The sequence below is a fragment of the Drosophila melanogaster genome, chromosome 2L, assembly GCF_000001215.4.
Source record: "Drosophila melanogaster chromosome 2L".
NCBI classification, from domain to species: domain Eukaryota; kingdom Metazoa; phylum Arthropoda; class Insecta; order Diptera; family Drosophilidae; genus Drosophila; species Drosophila melanogaster.
In genome coordinates, this window is record NT_033779.5 from 21,434,549 (window position 1) to 21,452,158 (window position 17,610).

Here is a 17,610-nt window from a genome sequence, read left to right on the forward strand (position 1 = left end):
TACAAATCCATGTTAGAAATATACACATTCTATTTGAAAGAGTACGAACGACAGACATTTATTTTTAGTTTAACATATTTTTTGGGAGTCCCGACCAATAAAATTAAATACTTTTTGAAAATCTTCCTCCTTTTAAAAACTGAATGGTGGTCCTGAAAAGGACCGATTGCTTAATAGGGGTACACAGGATGTACACTTTTTAACCGCCAAATCCGTAGAGGGTGCGGCCTTGCCTCTTCAGAGCGTACACAACATCCATGGCTGTAACTGTCTTCCTCTTGGCGTGTTCCGTGTAGGTCACGGCATCACGAATTACGTTCTCCAAGAAAACCTTCAGAACGCCACGCGTTTCCTCGTATATGAGTCCAGATATGCGCTTCACACCGCCTCGACGGGCCAAACGGCGGATAGCAGGCTTCGTGATACCTTGGATGTTATCACGCAGCACTTTGCGATGACGCTTGGCGCCACCCTTTCCCAAGCCTTTGCCTCCTTTACCACGACCAGTCATTTTTCACTGTTCTATACTATTATACACGCACAGCACGAAAGTCACTAAAGAACTAATTTCAACGTTTCTGTGTGCCCCTATTTATAGGTAAAACGACAAAAACCCGAGAGAGTACGAACGATATGTTCGTTCGCTTTTCGCTCGTCAAATGAAATGGCCTCTGTTTTTCTCTCTCTCTCTCTCTCTCTTTCACCGTCCACGATTGCTATATAAGTAGGTAGCAAATGCTCTGATCGTTTATTGTGTTTTCAAACGTGAAGTAGTGAACGTGAACTTTAGTGAAACCCAAATCGGAGATGGCTCGTACCAAGCAAACTGCTCGCAAATCGACTGGTGGAAAGGCGCCACGCAAACAACTGGCTACTAAGGCCGCTCGCAAGAGTGCTCCAGCCACCGGAGGTGTGAAGAAGCCCCACCGCTATCGCCCTGGAACCGTGGCCTTGCGTGAAATTCGTCGCTACCAAAAGAGCACCGAGCTTCTAATCCGCAAGCTGCCTTTCCAGCGTCTGGTGCGTGAAATCGCTCAGGACTTTAAGACGGACTTGCGATTCCAGAGCTCGGCGGTTATGGCTCTGCAGGAAGCTAGCGAAGCCTACCTGGTTGGTCTCTTCGAAGATACCAACTTGTGTGCCATTCATGCCAAGCGTGTCACCATAATGCCCAAAGACATCCAGTTAGCGCGACGCATTCGCGGCGAGCGTGCTTAAGCTGACACGGCATTAACTTGCAGATAAAGCGCTAGCGTACTCTATAATCGGTCCTTTTCAGGACCACAAACCAGATTCAATGAGATAAAATTTTCTGTTGCCGACTATTTATAACTTTAAAAAAAAAATAAGAACAAAATTCATATTCTATTATTTATGGCGCAAACGGTACTGGGTCTTAAATCATATGTAAAAATACTAATTCTGCCAGAGAAGGAATAAAAATAATCTTATTTTAATTGTCAGCTCAACATTTATTAAATTAAAGATGAGGTTAATACAAAGATATATATATTTATTTGTTCTTTGTGCGAACATCCTTTAAAGCAGTGAAAGTGTCGTGCGGGGCAAGGGACTCTGAACCTTAAACATCTAAAAAAAAAATCTGAATTCTGTGTAAGACAGTTTGAAATTAATGAAATTACATTGATGACGGCAATATTTATAAAATAACAGAAAATAATAAAATAAAACTAGCTATTTTATATTTTTTCCATGTGTTAACTGAAGAATGTGTTATTATTGAAGAGGTCGTACGGGACAATTGACACTGTCCCTTCAAACGTCTGTAAAAAATAAAACCTATGTAAAATTCAGCACGGAAATTGGCTAATTTTGTTGCGGAATGTAATATATATTACATAATAAAGGATAATACAAAAATTGTTTCTTTTTATTTTTTATTTGATTTATTTATTTGACTACATAGACGGTAATGCATATGTGGCGAGGAAATCGATTGATTTCAGAACAAATTATTTTAAAATATGCATGAAAACACATTAATAACAAGCAAACACATTAATAATTTAAGAAAATATTATTTATTATATTAATATTATGTTATTTAAGAAAGTATCTGTATTTTTAACGATCGAAAATTATTTCTGAATGCTGCTTTAAAGCAAATTTTTCTGTAGTTCAATGTGAACTTAAATCAAGTAATAAAGTATCTTAATTAATAATAGACGCTTCTTTCAGAAGCCCTTCTAGGGGATGAACGTTTCAATTTTAATAAACATTACGAATTAGTGAAATATTTGCAATGATTCTTATTTTATTAGATGTTTTTTTATAAATTGGTCCAGTTAAAAATTTGAATATAAAAATTCAATCAACATTTGAAAGTCTCAAAACCCATATTACATCCTTTTAAAAATGGAAAGTGACGAAAAAATTATTTAAAAGTGTAGAACTATTAAAACCTTATTTTTATTAATGATTTAAAATACTAAAAAATTAAAAAAAGTTTACACTTCAAGCAAACTTCGACATAGTAAATGACTGATGTCAGTAGCATTGTTAAAGTGCTCTCCTCCTCGATTCTCATCAGAGCAAAGGAGGTTGGTAGGCCGAGCGCGAGCCATTTTTAACAGAAAAAAAGTGTTCTCAGTGAAAAAAAGATGTCTGATTCTGCAGTTGCAACGTCCGCTTCCCCAGTGGCTGCCCCACCAGCGACAGTTGAGAAGAAAGTGGTCCAAAAAAAGGCATCTGGATCTGCTGGCACAAAGGCAAAGAAAGCCTCTGCGACGCCGTCACATCCGCCAACTCAGCAAATGGTGGACGCTTCCATTAAAAATTTAAAGGAACGTGGCGGTTCATCACTTCTGGCAATCAAAAAATATATCACTGCCACTTATAAATGCGACGCCCAAAAGTTAGCGCCATTCATCAAGAAGTACTTAAAATCGGCCGTGGTCAATGGAAAGCTTATCCAAACTAAGGGAAAGGGTGCATCTGGATCTTTCAAACTGTCGGCCTCTGCCAAGAAGGAAAAGGATCCGAAGGCAAAGTCGAAGGTTTTGTCTGCTGAGAAAAAAGTTCAAAGCAAGAAGGTAGCCTCTAAGAAGATTGGTGTCTCCTCCAAAAAAACTGCCGTTGGGGCTGCTGACAAAAAGCCCAAAGCTAAGAAGGCTGTGGCTACCAAAAAGACTGCCGAAAATAAGAAAACTGAGAAGGCAAAAGCCAAGGATGCCAAGAAAACTGGAATCATAAAGTCGAAGCCCGCCGCAACAAAGGCGAAAGTGACTGCAGCGAAGCCAAAGGCTGTAGTAGCGAAAGCGTCAAAGGCAAAGCCAGCGGTGTCTGCAAAACCCAAAAAGACGGTGAAGAAAGCATCGGTTTCTGCTACCGCCAAGAAGCCGAAAGCGAAGACTACGGCTGCCAAAAAGTAAATTGTGAAAAAGTGCAGTATTTGGTACATGTTCGCAATTAAAATTTTAGATTTATGTTTTATAGATCTGAAATTTGTTTAAACAAGTCCTTTTCAGGGCTACAACGTTCCGTTGCAAGAGAAAAAAACTTTTATTTTCTTCCACTTATTTATTAGCTGACGTTCGCAGCAACAATAAAACGTTTCATGTCATGAATTACATTGCATGTTGGTCGCATTCAGTTTTCGTTCCCGATTTTTTTGTATTTATTTGAACATTACCCAATTACCCATATTGCGGGTAAATAAGTTTTATTTGTAAATTCATATTCAATGATTGGTGGTTGAAAAATGCATTTCTTTGGTATAACACATTGTGGCCCTGAAAAGGGCCGTTTTGGATTATTGTCCGCATTCGCAGGAGAAAATTATTTAGAGCTGGTGTACTTGGTGACAGCCTTGGTTCCCTCACTGACAGCATGCTTGGCCAACTCTCCAGGCAAAAGCAGGCGAACAGCCGTTTGGATCTCCCGACTGGTGATGGTCGAGCGCTTGTTGTAGTGAGCTAGACGAGACGCTTCGGCAGCAATTCGCTCGAAAATATCATTTACAAAGCTGTTCATTATGCTCATCGCCTTCGACGAAATTCCGGTGTCAGGATGGACCTGCTTGAGAACCTTGTAAATGTAGATGGCATAGCTCTCCTTCCTTTTGCGCTTCTTTTTCTTGTCGGTCTTGGTGATGTTCTTCTGAGCCTTGCCAGCCTTCTTGGCTGCCTTTCCACTAGTTTTCGGAGGCATTGTTCACGTTACTTATATTTTCACAAACACAATTCACTTATCGTAATGTGGGCCCGAACGCGTTCACGTTTATACTTTTTTTCGAGCAGTCAATTCAGGTCTAAGTCACCCACCCCTAACTGAATGCGCAGGCAAACGGAAAAGTATAAATATTTCGCTGTCTGGGTTAGGCGAGCATTCGTGTTCCGTGCGTAAAGTGAACTAAGTGAAATAAACGCAAAGCAAAATGTCTGGACGTGGAAAAGGTGGCAAAGTGAAGGGAAAGGCAAAGTCCCGCTCAAACCGTGCCGGTTTAGAATTATTCCGCGTCATCTGCAACTGGCCATCCGCAACGACGAGGAGTTAAACAAGCTGCTCTCCGGCGTCACAATTGCACAAGGTGGCGTGTTGCCTAATATACAGGCTGTTCTGTTGCCCAAGAAGACCGAGAAGAAGGCCTAAACGTTTCAAAGGCTAAGCTAAAAACCTACATGTACATAAAATCGTCAATCAAACCGTCCTTTTCAGGACGACCAAATTATTACCAAAGGATTGAAAAATTTTTTAGCTTGGCAATTTGTTGTAATTAGTAAATCATAAAGAATTATTAACGTAAAGATGGTAATGTAGTAAGGGTTTTCTACTATATGCGGTATAAACTATAATTTGCTTCTTTAAACAATCGCACACCACGATGTGATGCTGTACATGCGGTGTCTGAAACCATTTGTACAGTCTGTACAAATCCATGTTAGAAATACACATTCTATTTGAAAGAGTACGAACAACAGACATTTATTTTTAGTTTAACATATTTTTTGGGAGTCCCGACCAATAAAATTAAATACTTTTTGAAAATCTTCCTCCTTTTAAAAACTGAATGGTGGTCCTGAAAAGGACCGATTGCTTAATAGGGGTACACAGGATGTACACTTTTTAACCGCCAAATCCGTAGAGGGTGCGGCCTTGCCTCTTCAGAGCGTACACAACATCCATGGCTGTAACTGTCTTCCTCTTGGCGTGTTCCGTGTAGGTCACGGCATCACGAATTACGTTCTCCAAGAAAACCTTCAGAACGCCACGCGTTTCCTCGTATATGAGTCCAGATATGCGCTTCACACCGCCTCGACGGGCCAAACGGCGGATAGCAGGCTTCGTGATACCTTGGATGTTATCACGCAGCACTTTGCGATGACGCTTGGCGCCACCCTTTCCCAAGCCTTTGCCTCCTTTACCACGACCAGTCATTTTTCACTGTTCTATACTATTATACACGCACAGCACGAAAGTCACTAAAGAACTAATTTCAACGTTTCTGTGTGCCCCTATTTATAGGTAAAACGACAAAAACCCGAGAGAGTACGAACGATATGTTCGTTCGCTTTTCGCTCGTCAAATGAAATGGCCTCCGTTTTTCTCTCTCTCTCTCTCTCTCTCTTTCACCGTCCACGATTGCTATATAAGTAGGTAGCAAATGCTCTGATCGTTTATTGTGTTTTCAAACGTGAAGTAGTGAACGTGAACTTTAGTGAAACCCAAATCGGAGATGGCTCGTACCAAGCAAACTGCTCGCAAATCGACTGGTGGAAAGGCGCCACGCAAACAACTGGCTACTAAGGCCGCTCGCAAGAGTGCTCCAGCCACCGGAGGTGTGAAGAAGCCCCACCGCTATCGCCCTGGAACCGTGGCCTTGCGTGAAATTCGTCGCTACCAAAAGAGCACCGAGCTTCTAATCCGCAAGCTGCCTTTCCAGCGTCTGGTGCGTGAAATCGCTCAGGACTTTAAGACGGACTTGCGATTCCAGAGCTCGGCGGTTATGGCTCTGCAGGAAGCTAGCGAAGCCTACCTGGTTGGTCTCTTCGAAGATACCAACTTGTGTGCCATTCATGCCAAGCGTGTCACCATAATGCCCAAAGACATCCAGTTAGCGCGACGCATTCGCGGCGAGCGTGCTTAAGCTGACACGGCATTAACTTGCAGATAAAGCGCTAGCGTACTCTATAATCGGTCCTTTTCAGGACCACAAACCAGATTCAATGAGATAAAATTTTCTGTTGCCGACTATTTATAACTTTAAAAAAAAAATAAGAACAAAATTCATATTCTATTATTTATGGCGCAAACGGTACTGGGTCTTAAATCATATGTAAAAATACTAATTCTGCCAGAGAAGGAATAAAAATAATCTTATTTTAATTGTAAGCTCGACATTTATTAAATTAAAGAAGAGGTTAATAAATATAAAATATATATAAAAATATATATTTTTATTTGTTCTTTGTGCGAACATCCTTTAAAGCAGTGAAAGTGTCGTGCGGGGAAAGGGACTCTGAACCTTAAACATCTAAAAAAAAATCTGAATTCTGTGTAAGACAGTTTGAAATTAATGAAATTACATTGTTCACACATGAACACGAATATATTTAAAGACTTACAATTTTGGGCTCCGTTCATATCTTATGTAAATGAATCGAGAGCGATAAATTATATTTAGGATTTTGTTATCTAAGGCGACATGGGTGCATTGCTCAAAAACATGTAATTTAAGTGCACACTACATGAGTCAGTCACTTGAGATCGTTCCCCGCCTCCTAAAATAGTCCCTTAGTGGGAGACCACAGATAAGGTCCTCGCCGCTCAAGATAGGCAGATGTGCCCGAGCGTGGGACCTCGATAAGGCGGGGACTATTTACTTAGGCCTCTGCGTAGGCCATTTACTTTAAGATGCGATTCTCATGTCACCTATTTAAACCGAAGATATTTCCAAATAAAATCAGTTTCTTACAAAAACTCAACGAGTAAAGTCTTCTTATTTGGGATTTTACATTTGGTCAATCGAGCCTTTAATCGACTCTGCAGTTTCCCCCTACCAAAGGTAAGGAACTCAGAGAAAGGCCAGCTCCTTTAAGCATTGCTAAGCTAATCTTGCAGCTAAAGGTAGCAAAAATAAGTGACTCTTGTTTCCCCCTACCAAAGGTAAGGAACAGAGTATAAATATAAAAAGCAAAAAGATACAAAAGAATCTTTTATGTTTTAAAACAAGCACCTTATAGTCTATAGCTAAAGGTTGCTTTGTGTACCATTATAAATTGTGGTAAGGCGTGCTTGAGGCCATACATCAGCAATTGTGAAATTAAAAAGTGCATAACAAAAGTGCCTTATAAATGCTCTAATAGCATTAAATCAGCTCATAAATAGAGTGCAGTGTATATGCCATAAGAGCATAAATTAAATAAAAAGTGCCTGAAAAACAGTGCCTTATAAATGCTCTAATAGCATTAAATCAGCTCATAAATAGAGTGCAGTGTATATGCCAAAAGAGCATAAATGCCGAAATAAATGGCTAAAAAACAAAAAATCTGACTGGACTACAAAAATAATAAAACGTGCCCAAAAAAAAAAAAAAAAAAAAAAAAAAAAAAAAATCATCTTTAAACATCGACGGAGCCTTAAAGAAGAGAAGGAAGTCAAATTCAAAGGAGCCTCTACCAGCAGCAGAAGCAGCAACAACAGCAGCAGCAGAAGCAGCAACAGCAGTAGCAACAGCAGCAACAACAGCAGCAACAGCAGCAGCAACAACAACGACATCAGCTAAGTCAAAACAAGAATTTTCTGTTTATCCAAACACACATATATATATAAATACATATAAAATACATATACACGTACTATATATATTAAGAAATTACAAAAAATTTTCAAAATGATGTCAGAAAAGACTATTCAATTCCTTAAGAAGCAGTCCGAAATTATTTTGGAAATTAGAAAGTTGGAAGTAAAACCAACATTAACAGATGTAGAAATTCTAAAATTAAATGAGCTTCAAAAATGTTTCATTGCTAATCATAGCAATTTGTTAAAGATCGGCGTTGTCGATCATGAATATTTTAACGCGAAGCAGTATGATTTAATAATGATGGTGTTAGAAAAAATTAAAAATAAAAATGAAAAAATTAAGGGCGAGTCGGTAGAAAACACTTTCCCTAAATCAAACACTGTCCCTAAATCAAACCCTCCCCCTACATTAAACCTTGAAATGCGTGGTCACCCTGAAAAAGAGGGTATAGCACAAAACAACGCTTTAAAAGTAGAGCAGGCATTTCGTAATAATGTTGGCCAATTTCGAGTATATCTAGAAGATACGTCTAAACTAATAGACAGTAGTCCAGATTTCCTTAAAATAAGGAAAAATAAAATTGAATTTTTATGGCATAAAATAGATAACCTGATTGAACAGGTGAATAGTCATTTTGAGAGTTCGCTATTCGAAGAAGAAATTAGCGAACTTGAATTTGACAAACAAAATATTCTTACAGCCATTAATAGTCGACTCAGTGGCACAATAAATAAAGCTGAAATGTCGACGGTTGTTAAGGCGGAGGAGTTACCAACCCTGCCTAAAATACAGATTCCCACCTTCTTTGGTGATTCCAAAGAATGGGATCTTTTTAATGAACTCTTTACAGAGCTCATACATGTGAGAGAGGATCTCAGTCCTTCTCTCAAATTTAATTATCTAAAGTCAGCATTAAAAGGAGAAGCCAGAAATGTGGTTACTCATTTACTGCTCGGCTCTGGAGAAAATTATGAAGCCACTTGGGAGTTTTTGACCAAGCGATATGAGAATAAAAGAAACATATTCTCAGATCATATGAATAGGCTTATGGATATGCCAAATTTAAATTTAGAATCCAATAAGCAAATAAAGACATTTATTGACACGATTAACGAGTCAATTTATATTATAAAATTAAAGGCACAATTACCAGAAGATGTGGATGCAATTTTCGCTCACATAATTCTTCGGAAATTCAATAAAGAATCACTCAATTTATATGAAAGCCATGTTAAAAAGACAAAAGAAATACAGGCACTTTCTGATGTCATGGACTTTTTAGAGCAAAGGCTCAATTCTATATCATCATTCTCACAGGAAGTAAAACCTGTAAAGAAAATGATTAATAATAACAAGAATAAAAATTATAGTGACAATTGTGCATATTGCAAACTACCAGGGCATTATTTAATTCAATGCCATAAATTTAAAATAATGAATCCAGCAGAACGGTCTGACTGGGTAAGAAAAAATGGGATTTGCCTAAGATGTCTGAGGCATCCGTTTGGTAAAAAATGTATAAGCGAGCAGCTTTGTTCGACTTGTCGTAAACCTCACCACACGTTACTTCACTTTGCAGGTCATAATCCAGAAAAAGTGAATACGTGTAGAACAACAGGTCAAGCCTTGTTGGCCACGGCCTTGATTCAAGTAAAGTCGAGGTATGGAGGCTTTGAACAATTAAGAGCATTGATTGATAGTGGCTCTCAAAGCACAATTATTTCAGAAGAGTCTGCACAGATTCTAAAATTGAAAAAATTTCGGTCTCATACTGAAATAAGTGGAGTATCTTCCACAGGAACGTGCATCTCCAAGCACAAAGCGGTTATTTCGATAAGAAATTCTCCGAAAAATTTAGAAATTGAAGCAATTATTCTCCCAAAACTTATGAAGGCACTTCCAGTCAACACGATTAATGTTGATCAGAAAAAATGGAAGAACTTTAAATTAGCCGACCCCGATTTTAATAAACCGGGTCGCATTGATTTAATCATTGGAGCAGACGTATATACTCACATTCTGCAAAATGGAGTTATAAAAATAGACGGTCTCCTTGGGCAAAAAACTGATTTCGGGTGGATAGTTTCTGGATGTAAAAAATCCAAAGGAAAAGAAACCATTGTAGCCACAACAATAGAAATAAAAGAGTTAGATCGCTACTGGGAAGTGGAAGAAGAAGAAAAAGATGATATCGAGTCTGAAATCTGTGAAAATAAATTTATCAAAACGACAAAAAAAGATTCAGATGGGCGATACATTGTGTCAATTCCATTCAAGGAGGATGTCACCTTAGGAGATTCAAAGAAACAAGCGATAGCTCGTTACATGAATCTGGAGAAAAAACTAAAAAGAAATGAAAAACTTAAGGTTGACTACACTAAATTCATGAATGAATACATGGATTTAGGACACATGATTGAAGTGAGTGATGAAGGCAAATATTTTTTACCGCACCAGGCAGTGATTAGAGATTCAAGCCTTACGACCAAATTGAGAGTAGTTTTTGATGCTTCAGCAAAAACTACGAATAACAAAAGTTTGAACGACATAATGTGGGTTGGGCCACGAGTTCAAAAAGATATTTTTGACATTATTATTAAATGGAGAAAATGGGAATTTGTTGTTTCGGCAGACATTGAAAAGATGTACCGACAAATTAAAATAGATAATAATGATCAAAAATATCAATATATTTTATGGAGAAATTCTCCAAAAGAAAAAATTAAAACATATAAATTAACCACAGTCACTTACGGAACTGCATCTGCACCATATTTGGCTACCAGGGTTCTGGTAGATATTGCAGATAAATGTAAAAACCAAGTTATTAGTGCAATAATTAGGAATGATTTCTATATGGATGACCTAATGACTGGAGCTGATTCGGTAGAAGAAGCTAATAAATTAATAACATTAATTCCCCATGAATTGCAGAAAGTTGGATTCAACTTAAGGAAATGGATTTCCAACAATTCCAAAATATTAACCACTGTGGAGGACACAGGGGACAATAAGGTTCTCAATATTATCGAAAATGAATGTGTTAAAACTTTAGGACTAAAATGGGAACCTCAAAAGGATTTATTTAAGTTCAGCGTAAATTGTAATGATGAATCAAAAAATATAAATAAGCGCGTTGTGTTATCAACGCTAGCAAAAATATTTGATCCGTTAGGATGGTTGGCACCAGTCACGGTTTCAGGAAAACTTTTTATTCAAAAACTTTGGATAAATAAAAGTGAATGGGATCAGGAATTATCCATAGAAGATAAAAATTATTGGGAAAAATATAAAGAAAATTTATTATTGTTAGAGAATATTCGAATCCCAAGGTGGATTAATTCAAACAGTTCTTCAGTCATTCAGATTCACGGATTTGCGGACGCCTCCGAAAAAGCATATGCTGCAGTAGTCTATGCTAAAGTAGGACCTCATGTTAATATAATAGCTAGCAAAAGTAGAGTCAACCCTATAAAAAATAGGAAGACAATTCCCAAACTCGAGCTGTGTGCAGCTCACCTGCTTAGTGAATTAATCCAAAGACTAAAAGGATCAATTGACAATATAATGGAGATCTATGCTTGGAGTGATTCCACGATTACCTTAGCATGGATTAACAGTGGTCAAAGTAAGATCAAATTTATAAAAAGAAGAACGGATGACATTCGGAAATTAAAAAATACTGAATGGAATCATGTTAAGTCAGAGGATAATCCAGCAGATTTAGCATCCAGGGGAGTGGATTCTAACCAGTTGATCAACTGTGATTTTTGGTGGAAAGGTCCGAAATGGCTAGCAGACCCAAAAGAACTTTGGCCTCGGCAGCAGTCTGTAGAAGAACCTGTCTTAATAAATACGGTATTAAATGACAAAATAGATGATCCTATTTACGAATTAATAGAAAGGTATTCCAGTATAGAAAAACTTATACGTATAATAGCATACATAAATAGATTCGTGCAGATGAAAACAAGAAATAAAGCCTATTCATCAATTATTTCAGTAAAGGAGATAAGAATAGCGGAAACAGTTGTTATTAAGAAACAACAAGAATACCAGTTTAGGCAAGAGATAAAGTGCCTTAAAATCAAAAAGGAAATCAAGACAAATAATAAAATATTGTCATTGAATCCATTTTTGGACAAGGATGGGGTTCTAAGAGTTGGAGGAAGATTGCAAAATTCCAATGCAGAATTTAATGTTAAACATCCAATCATTTTAGAAAAATGCCACCTAACAAGCTTATTAATAAAAAATGCTCATAAGGAAACATTGCATGGAGGGATAAACCTAATGCGAAACTATATCCAAAGAAAGTATTGGATTTTCGGGTTGAAAAATTCGTTGAAAAAGTATTTAAGAGAATGTGTAACGTGTGCAAGGTATAAACAAAATACAGCTCAGCAAATAATGGGTAACTTGCCAAAATATAGAGTGACGATGACATTCCCGTTTCTTAATACTGGAATAGATTACGCAGGTCCTTATTATGTTAAATGTTCAAAAAATCGTGGCCAAAAAACATTTAAAGGATACGTTGCTGTATTCGTTTGCATGGCCACCAAAGCCATACACTTAGAAATGGTAAGCGATCTAACTTCAGACGCATTTTTAGCAGCACTCAGAAGATTTATTGCTAGACGGGGAAAATGTTCCAATATCTATTCAGACAACGGAACAAATTTTGTAGGAGCTGCAAGAAAATTAGATCAAGAGTTATTTAATGCAATACAAGAAAATATAACGATTGCAGCGCAGCTTGAAAAGGACAGGATTGATTGGCATTTTATTCCCCCGGCAGGACCTCACTTCGGAGGTATTTGGGAAGCTGGAGTTAAGTCAATGAAATACCATTTAAAGCGTATAATCGGCGACACTATTTTGACTTACGAAGAAATGTCAACTCTTTTATGTCAAATAGAAGCATGCTTAAATTCAAGGCCATTATACACTATAGTTAGTGAGAAGGACCAACAAGAAGTTTTAACACCAAGTCATTTTTTAATTGGAAGACCACCTTTAGAAATAGTCGAACCAATGGAAGATGAAAAAATCGGAAATTTGGATAGGTGGAGACTTATCCAAAAAATGAAGAAAGATTTCTGGGTTAAGTGGAAAAGTGAATATTTGCATACGCTCCAGCAAAGGAATAAATGGAAAAAGGAAATTCCTAATATAGAAGAAGGGCAAATAGTTTTATTAAAGGATGAGAATTGTCATCCTGCAAGATGGCCTTTAGGAAAGGTGGAAAAGGTGCATAAGGGGAATGATGATAAGGTCCGAGTGGCTAAAGTAAAGATGCAGGAAGGATATATCACTAGACCCATTACTAAAATTTGTCCCTTGGAAGGAATAAAGTCTGTTGACAAAAATGAGGCTGACCAAGAGCCAAAAAGACGAACTAGAGCGACATCGGGAATGTCCAAGATCGGAATCATTATGGCAATGTTGTTGTTTGTGTTAAGTTGTCAAGTTTCTAGCGCATTACCTAAAGATATAGCACCAAGATATTCTATAGACAAAATAAATAAAACCTCAGCAATATATCTAGACCCGCTAGGAGATGTTGAGATTGTGAGTACTTCTTGGAATTTGGTTATCTATTATAAAATGGATCCATATTTTAAAATGTTAACAAAGGGTAATGCGCTTATACAAAGTATGAGGAAAGTTTGCGAAAGACTTCATAGCTTTGAAGAGCAATGTAGTCTAGTCTTAGATAATATGCAAAGTCAGTTATCGGAACTTGAAGAAAACAATAAATTGTTTATGATACAGTCTAGATCTAGAAGCAAGCGTGCTCCTTTCGAATTTATGGGTTCCTTGTATCATATTTTATTTGGTATAATGGATGAAGATGATAGAGAGCAATTAGAAGAAAATATGAAGAATTTGTTAGATAACCAGAACAACCTTGATAAACTAATTCAAAAACAAACATCTGTGGTTGATTCAACTTCTAATCTATTAAAGAGAACAACAGAAGATGTTAACTCCAATTTTAGAAGTATGCAAATAAGAATTGAGAACATGACAGAAGTTCTTAAAGAAAATTATTATGTTTATAAGGAATCAATAAAATTCTTTATGATTACGAAACAGCTACACTCATTGATTGAAGAAGGCGAAAAAATTCAAGCAGGCATTATAAGCCTGTTGATTGATATTAATCACGGTAGGCTAAATACAAATATTCTCAGGCCAAATCAGCTTAAAAAAGAAATTGCCAAAATTCAGCAGAGTCTTTCGGAGAACCTAGTAATTCCAGGAAAACGGTCAGGTACGGAACTTAAGGAGGTGTATACACTGTTAACAGCCAGGGGTTTATTCATCGACGATAAATTGATCATTAGTGCAAAAGTGCCTCTGTTTTAGCAGGCATCCATCCAAATTGTTCAGGCTTATTCCGGTGCCAATTCGAAATGAAGATCGGATAATAATGGTGCATACAACGTCTGAATATTTAATTTATAATTTTGAGATAGATTCCTATCACATAATGACGGAAGCCACATTAAATCAATGTCAGAAATGGCAACTAAATAAGAGAATATGCAAAGGAAGTTGGCCCTGGAATTCAGCGAATGATAATGCATGTGAGATTCAGCCTCTAAAGCCAGATAAAGCGGCGAACTGCATCTATAAAACAGTAGTCGACTCTAAAAGTTACTGGGTAGAGTTAGAAAAGAAAAGTAGTTGGTTGTTTAAGGTTCCTGCGAATTCAAAAGTCCGTCTGCAATGTACTGGCTCTCAAATTGAATTGTTTGACTTGCCTCAGCAAGGAGTTTTAAGCATTGCGCCATATTGTACGGCAAGAACCGACGATAAAATTCTAGTTGCCCACCATAACATTCAGTCCGAAAGTGAAGAATTATTATCAACACCTTATATAGGAGAAGTTAGTGAAGCGCCGAAGATTATTTGGGATCCGCTGAAACTATCAATATTAAATCATACTGAGGAATTTGAACGATTGAATAATGAAATTAAATTTATGAAAGAGAACCATCAAAAATTGAAAGATTTACATTTCCATCATATTTCCGGACATGCTGGATTAATTATTGCTTTAATACTAATGATAGTATTAATAATATATTTCATACGGAAATGTGCTGTGCAACAAAGAATGCAAGCAATAACCTTTGCAGGTCCGTTGCCAGTACTATAAATATCAATAGTAAATAAACAATAAAATAATATAACAAATAAAAATATACAGTCCACTATATCGTTGTTTAATAGAAAATGTACTTCTACATAGAAAAAGCAAAATGTTTAAAATAAGTTAATTGAGTACAAATTGTTGAATTAAAAATAATATAAACCATAATTGTAATCCAATAAAATTAAAAGCCAGAAAAACTAGGCCCATTGAAATCTTAGTTGCAAAATAAATGAACATATATCAAATAAATACAGTCCACTACTGTTATAAATGCAACTAATATACTAATGTACATCTCAGCTTGCTGGCCCTTTGGCAGAATGTTCACACATGAACACGAATATATTTAAAGACTTACAATTTTGGGCTCCGTTCATATCTTATGTAAATGAATCGAGAGCGATAAATTATATTTAGGATTTTGTTATCTAAGGCGACATGGGTGCATTGCTCAAAAACATGTAATTTAAGTGCACACTACATGAGTCAGTCACTTGAGATCGTTCCCCGCCTCCTAAAATAGTCCCTTAGTGGGAGACCACAGATAAGGTCCTCGCCGCTCAAGATAGGCAGATGTGCCCGAGCGTGGGACCTCGATAAGGCGGGGACTATTTACTTAGGCCTCTGCGTAGGCCATTTACTTTAAGATGCGATTCTCATGTCACCTATTTAAACCGAAGATATTTCCAAATAAAATCAGTTTCTTACAAAAACTCAACGAGTAAAGTCTTCTTATTTGGGATTTTACAACATTGATGACGGCAATATTTATAAAATAACAGAAAATAATAAAATAAAACTAGCTATTTTATATTTTTTCCATGTGTTAACTGAAGAATGTGTTATTATTGAAGAGGTCGTACGGGACAATTGACACTGTCCCTTCAAACGTCTGTAAAAAATAAAACCTATGTAAAATTCAGCACGGAAATTGGCTAATTTTGTTGCGGAATGTAATATATATTACATAATAAAGGATAATACAAAAATTGTTTCTTTTTATTTTTTATTTGATTTATTTATTTGACTACATAGACGGTAATGCATATGTGGCGAGGAAATCGATTGATTTCAGAACAAATTATTTTAAAATATGCATGAAAACACATTAATAACAAGCAAACACATTAATAATTTAAGAAAATATTATTTATTATATTAATATTATGTTATTTAAGAAAGTATCTGTATTTTTAACGATCGAAAATTATTTCTGAATGCTGCTTTAAAGCAAATTTTTCTGTAGTTCAATGTGAACTTAAATCAAGTAATAAAGTATCTTAATTAATAATAGACGCTTCTTTCAGAAGCCCTTCTAGGGGATGAACGTTTCAATTTTAATAAACATTACGAATTAGTGAAATATTTGCAATGATTCTTATTTTATTAGATGTTTTTTTATAAATTGGTCCAGTTAAAAATTTGAATATAAAAATTCAATCAACATTTGAAAGTCTCAAAACCCATATTACATCCTTTTAAAAATGGAAAGTGACGAAAAAATTATTTAAAAGTGTAGAACTATTAAAACCTTATTTTTATTAATGATTTAAAATACTAAAAAATTAAAAAAAGTTTACACTTCAAGCAAACTTCGACATAGTAAATGACTGATGTCAGTAGCATTGTTAAAGTGCTCTCCTCCTCGATTCTCATCAGAGCAAAGGAGGTTGGTAGGCAGCGCGCGAGCCATTTTTAACAGAAAAAAAGTGTTCTCAGTGAAAAAAAGATGTCTGATTCTGCAGTTGCAACGTCCGCTTCCCCAGTGGCTGCCCCACCAGCGACAGTTGAGAAGAAAGTGGTCCAAAAAAAGGCATCTGGATCTGCTGGCACAAAGGCAAAGAAAGCCTCTGCGACGCCGTCACATCCGCCAACTCAGCAAATGGTGGACGCTTCCATTAAAAATTTAAAGGAACGTGGCGGTTCATCACTTCTGGCAATCAAAAAATATATCACTGCCACTTATAAATGCGACGCCCAAAAGTTAGCGCCATTCATCAAGAAGTACTTAAAATCGGCCGTGGTCAATGGAAAGCTTATCCAAACTAAGGGAAAGGGTGCATCTGGATCTTTCAAACTGTCGGCCTCTGCCAAGAAGGAAAAGGATCCGAAGGCAAAGTCGAAGGTTTTGTCTGCTGAGAAAAAAGTTCAAAGCAAGAAGGTAGCCTCTAAGAAGATTGGTGTCTCCTCTAAAAAAACTGCCGTTGGGGCTGCTGACAAAAAGCCCAAAGCTAAGAAGGCTGTGGCTACCAAAAAGACTGCCGAAAATAAGAAAACTGAGAAGGCAAAAGCCAAGGATGCCAAGAAAACTGGAATCATAAAGTCGAAGCCCGCCGCAACAAAGGCGAAAGTGACTGCAGCGAAGCCAAAGGCTGTAGTAGCGAAAGCGTCAAAGGCAAAGCCAGCGGTGTCTGCAAAACCCAAAAAGACGGTGAAGAAAGCATCGGTTTCTGCTACCGCCAAGAAGCCGAAAGCGAAGACTACGGCTGCCAAAAAGTAAATTGTGAAAAAGTGCAGTATTTGGTACATGTTCGCAATTAAAATTTTAGATTTATGATTTATAGATCTGAAATTTGTTTAAACAAGTCCTTTTCAGGGCTACAACGTTCCGTTGCAAGAGAAAAAAACTTTTATTTTCTTCCACTTATTTATTAGCCGACGTTCGCAGCAACAATAA

General features: G+C 36.9%; 7 protein-coding genes and 1 pseudogene across 7 annotated transcripts, besides 1 other annotated feature; 5 read left to right on the plus strand and 3 right to left on the minus strand.

Moving 5' to 3' along the window:
- Positions 1–154: 154 nt before the first annotated feature.
- On the minus strand, positions 155–567 carry His4:CG33905 (histone H4). The gene has a single exon (NM_001032122.2). The coding sequence runs from the start codon at positions 509–511 to the stop codon at positions 200–202; it is 312 nt and encodes a 103-aa protein (NP_001027293.1). The 5' UTR covers positions 512–567; the 3' UTR covers positions 155–199.
- Positions 568–750: 183 nt separating this feature from the next.
- Positions 751–1,279, plus strand: His3:CG33809 (histone H3). The gene has a single exon (NM_001032123.2). It carries the CDS (start codon positions 808–810, stop codon positions 1,216–1,218), a length of 411 nt encoding a protein of 136 aa, NP_001027294.1. The 5' UTR covers positions 751–807; the 3' UTR covers positions 1,219–1,279.
- A 1,183-nt stretch (positions 1,280–2,462) lies between these two features.
- His1:CG33810 (histone H1) lies at positions 2,463–3,485 on the plus strand. Its single transcript, NM_001032124.2, has one exon. It carries the CDS (start codon positions 2,622–2,624, stop codon positions 3,390–3,392), a length of 771 nt encoding a protein of 256 aa, NP_001027295.1. The 5' UTR covers positions 2,463–2,621; the 3' UTR covers positions 3,393–3,485.
- A 136-nt stretch (positions 3,486–3,621) lies between these two features.
- On the minus strand, positions 3,622–4,216 carry His2B:CG33904 (histone H2B). The gene has a single exon (NM_001032125.2). It carries the CDS (start codon positions 4,168–4,170, stop codon positions 3,799–3,801), a length of 372 nt encoding a protein of 123 aa, NP_001027296.1. The 5' UTR covers positions 4,171–4,216; the 3' UTR covers positions 3,622–3,798.
- Positions 4,217–4,344: 128 nt separating this feature from the next.
- On the plus strand, positions 4,345–4,677 carry His-Psi:CR33811 (annotated as a pseudogene).
- Positions 4,678–5,040: 363 nt separating this feature from the next.
- His4:CG33903 (histone H4) lies at positions 5,041–5,453 on the minus strand. The gene has a single exon (NM_001032126.2). It carries the CDS (start codon positions 5,395–5,397, stop codon positions 5,086–5,088), a length of 312 nt encoding a protein of 103 aa, NP_001027297.1. The 5' UTR covers positions 5,398–5,453; the 3' UTR covers positions 5,041–5,085.
- A 185-nt stretch (positions 5,454–5,638) lies between these two features.
- Positions 5,639–6,167, plus strand: His3:CG33812 (histone H3). Its single transcript, NM_001032127.2, has one exon. It carries the CDS (start codon positions 5,696–5,698, stop codon positions 6,104–6,106), a length of 411 nt encoding a protein of 136 aa, NP_001027298.1. The 5' UTR covers positions 5,639–5,695; the 3' UTR covers positions 6,107–6,167.
- A 380-nt stretch (positions 6,168–6,547) lies between these two features.
- Positions 6,548–15,682: a mobile genetic element.
- Positions 15,683–16,503: 821 nt separating this feature from the next.
- Positions 16,504–17,526, plus strand: His1:CG33813 (histone H1). The gene has a single exon (NM_001032128.2). The coding sequence runs from the start codon at positions 16,663–16,665 to the stop codon at positions 17,431–17,433; it is 771 nt and encodes a 256-aa protein (NP_001027299.1). The 5' UTR covers positions 16,504–16,662; the 3' UTR covers positions 17,434–17,526.
- The last annotated feature ends 84 nt before the right edge of the window (positions 17,527–17,610 follow it).

Excerpts from the sequence above, each read along its gene's own strand:
- His4:CG33905 (NM_001032122.2), bottom strand. The coding sequence starts at position 511 with ATGACTGGTCGTGGTAAAGGAGGCAAAGGCTTGGGAAAGGGTGGCGCC.
- His3:CG33809 (NM_001032123.2), top strand. The coding sequence starts at position 808 with ATGGCTCGTACCAAGCAAACTGCTCGCAAATCGACTGGTGGAAAGGCG.
- His1:CG33810 (NM_001032124.2), top strand. The coding sequence starts at position 2,622 with ATGTCTGATTCTGCAGTTGCAACGTCCGCTTCCCCAGTGGCTGCCCCA.
- His2B:CG33904 (NM_001032125.2), bottom strand. The coding sequence starts at position 4,170 with ATGCCTCCGAAAACTAGTGGAAAGGCAGCCAAGAAGGCTGGCAAGGCT.
- His4:CG33903 (NM_001032126.2), bottom strand. The coding sequence starts at position 5,397 with ATGACTGGTCGTGGTAAAGGAGGCAAAGGCTTGGGAAAGGGTGGCGCC.
- His3:CG33812 (NM_001032127.2), top strand. The coding sequence starts at position 5,696 with ATGGCTCGTACCAAGCAAACTGCTCGCAAATCGACTGGTGGAAAGGCG.
- His1:CG33813 (NM_001032128.2), top strand. The coding sequence starts at position 16,663 with ATGTCTGATTCTGCAGTTGCAACGTCCGCTTCCCCAGTGGCTGCCCCA.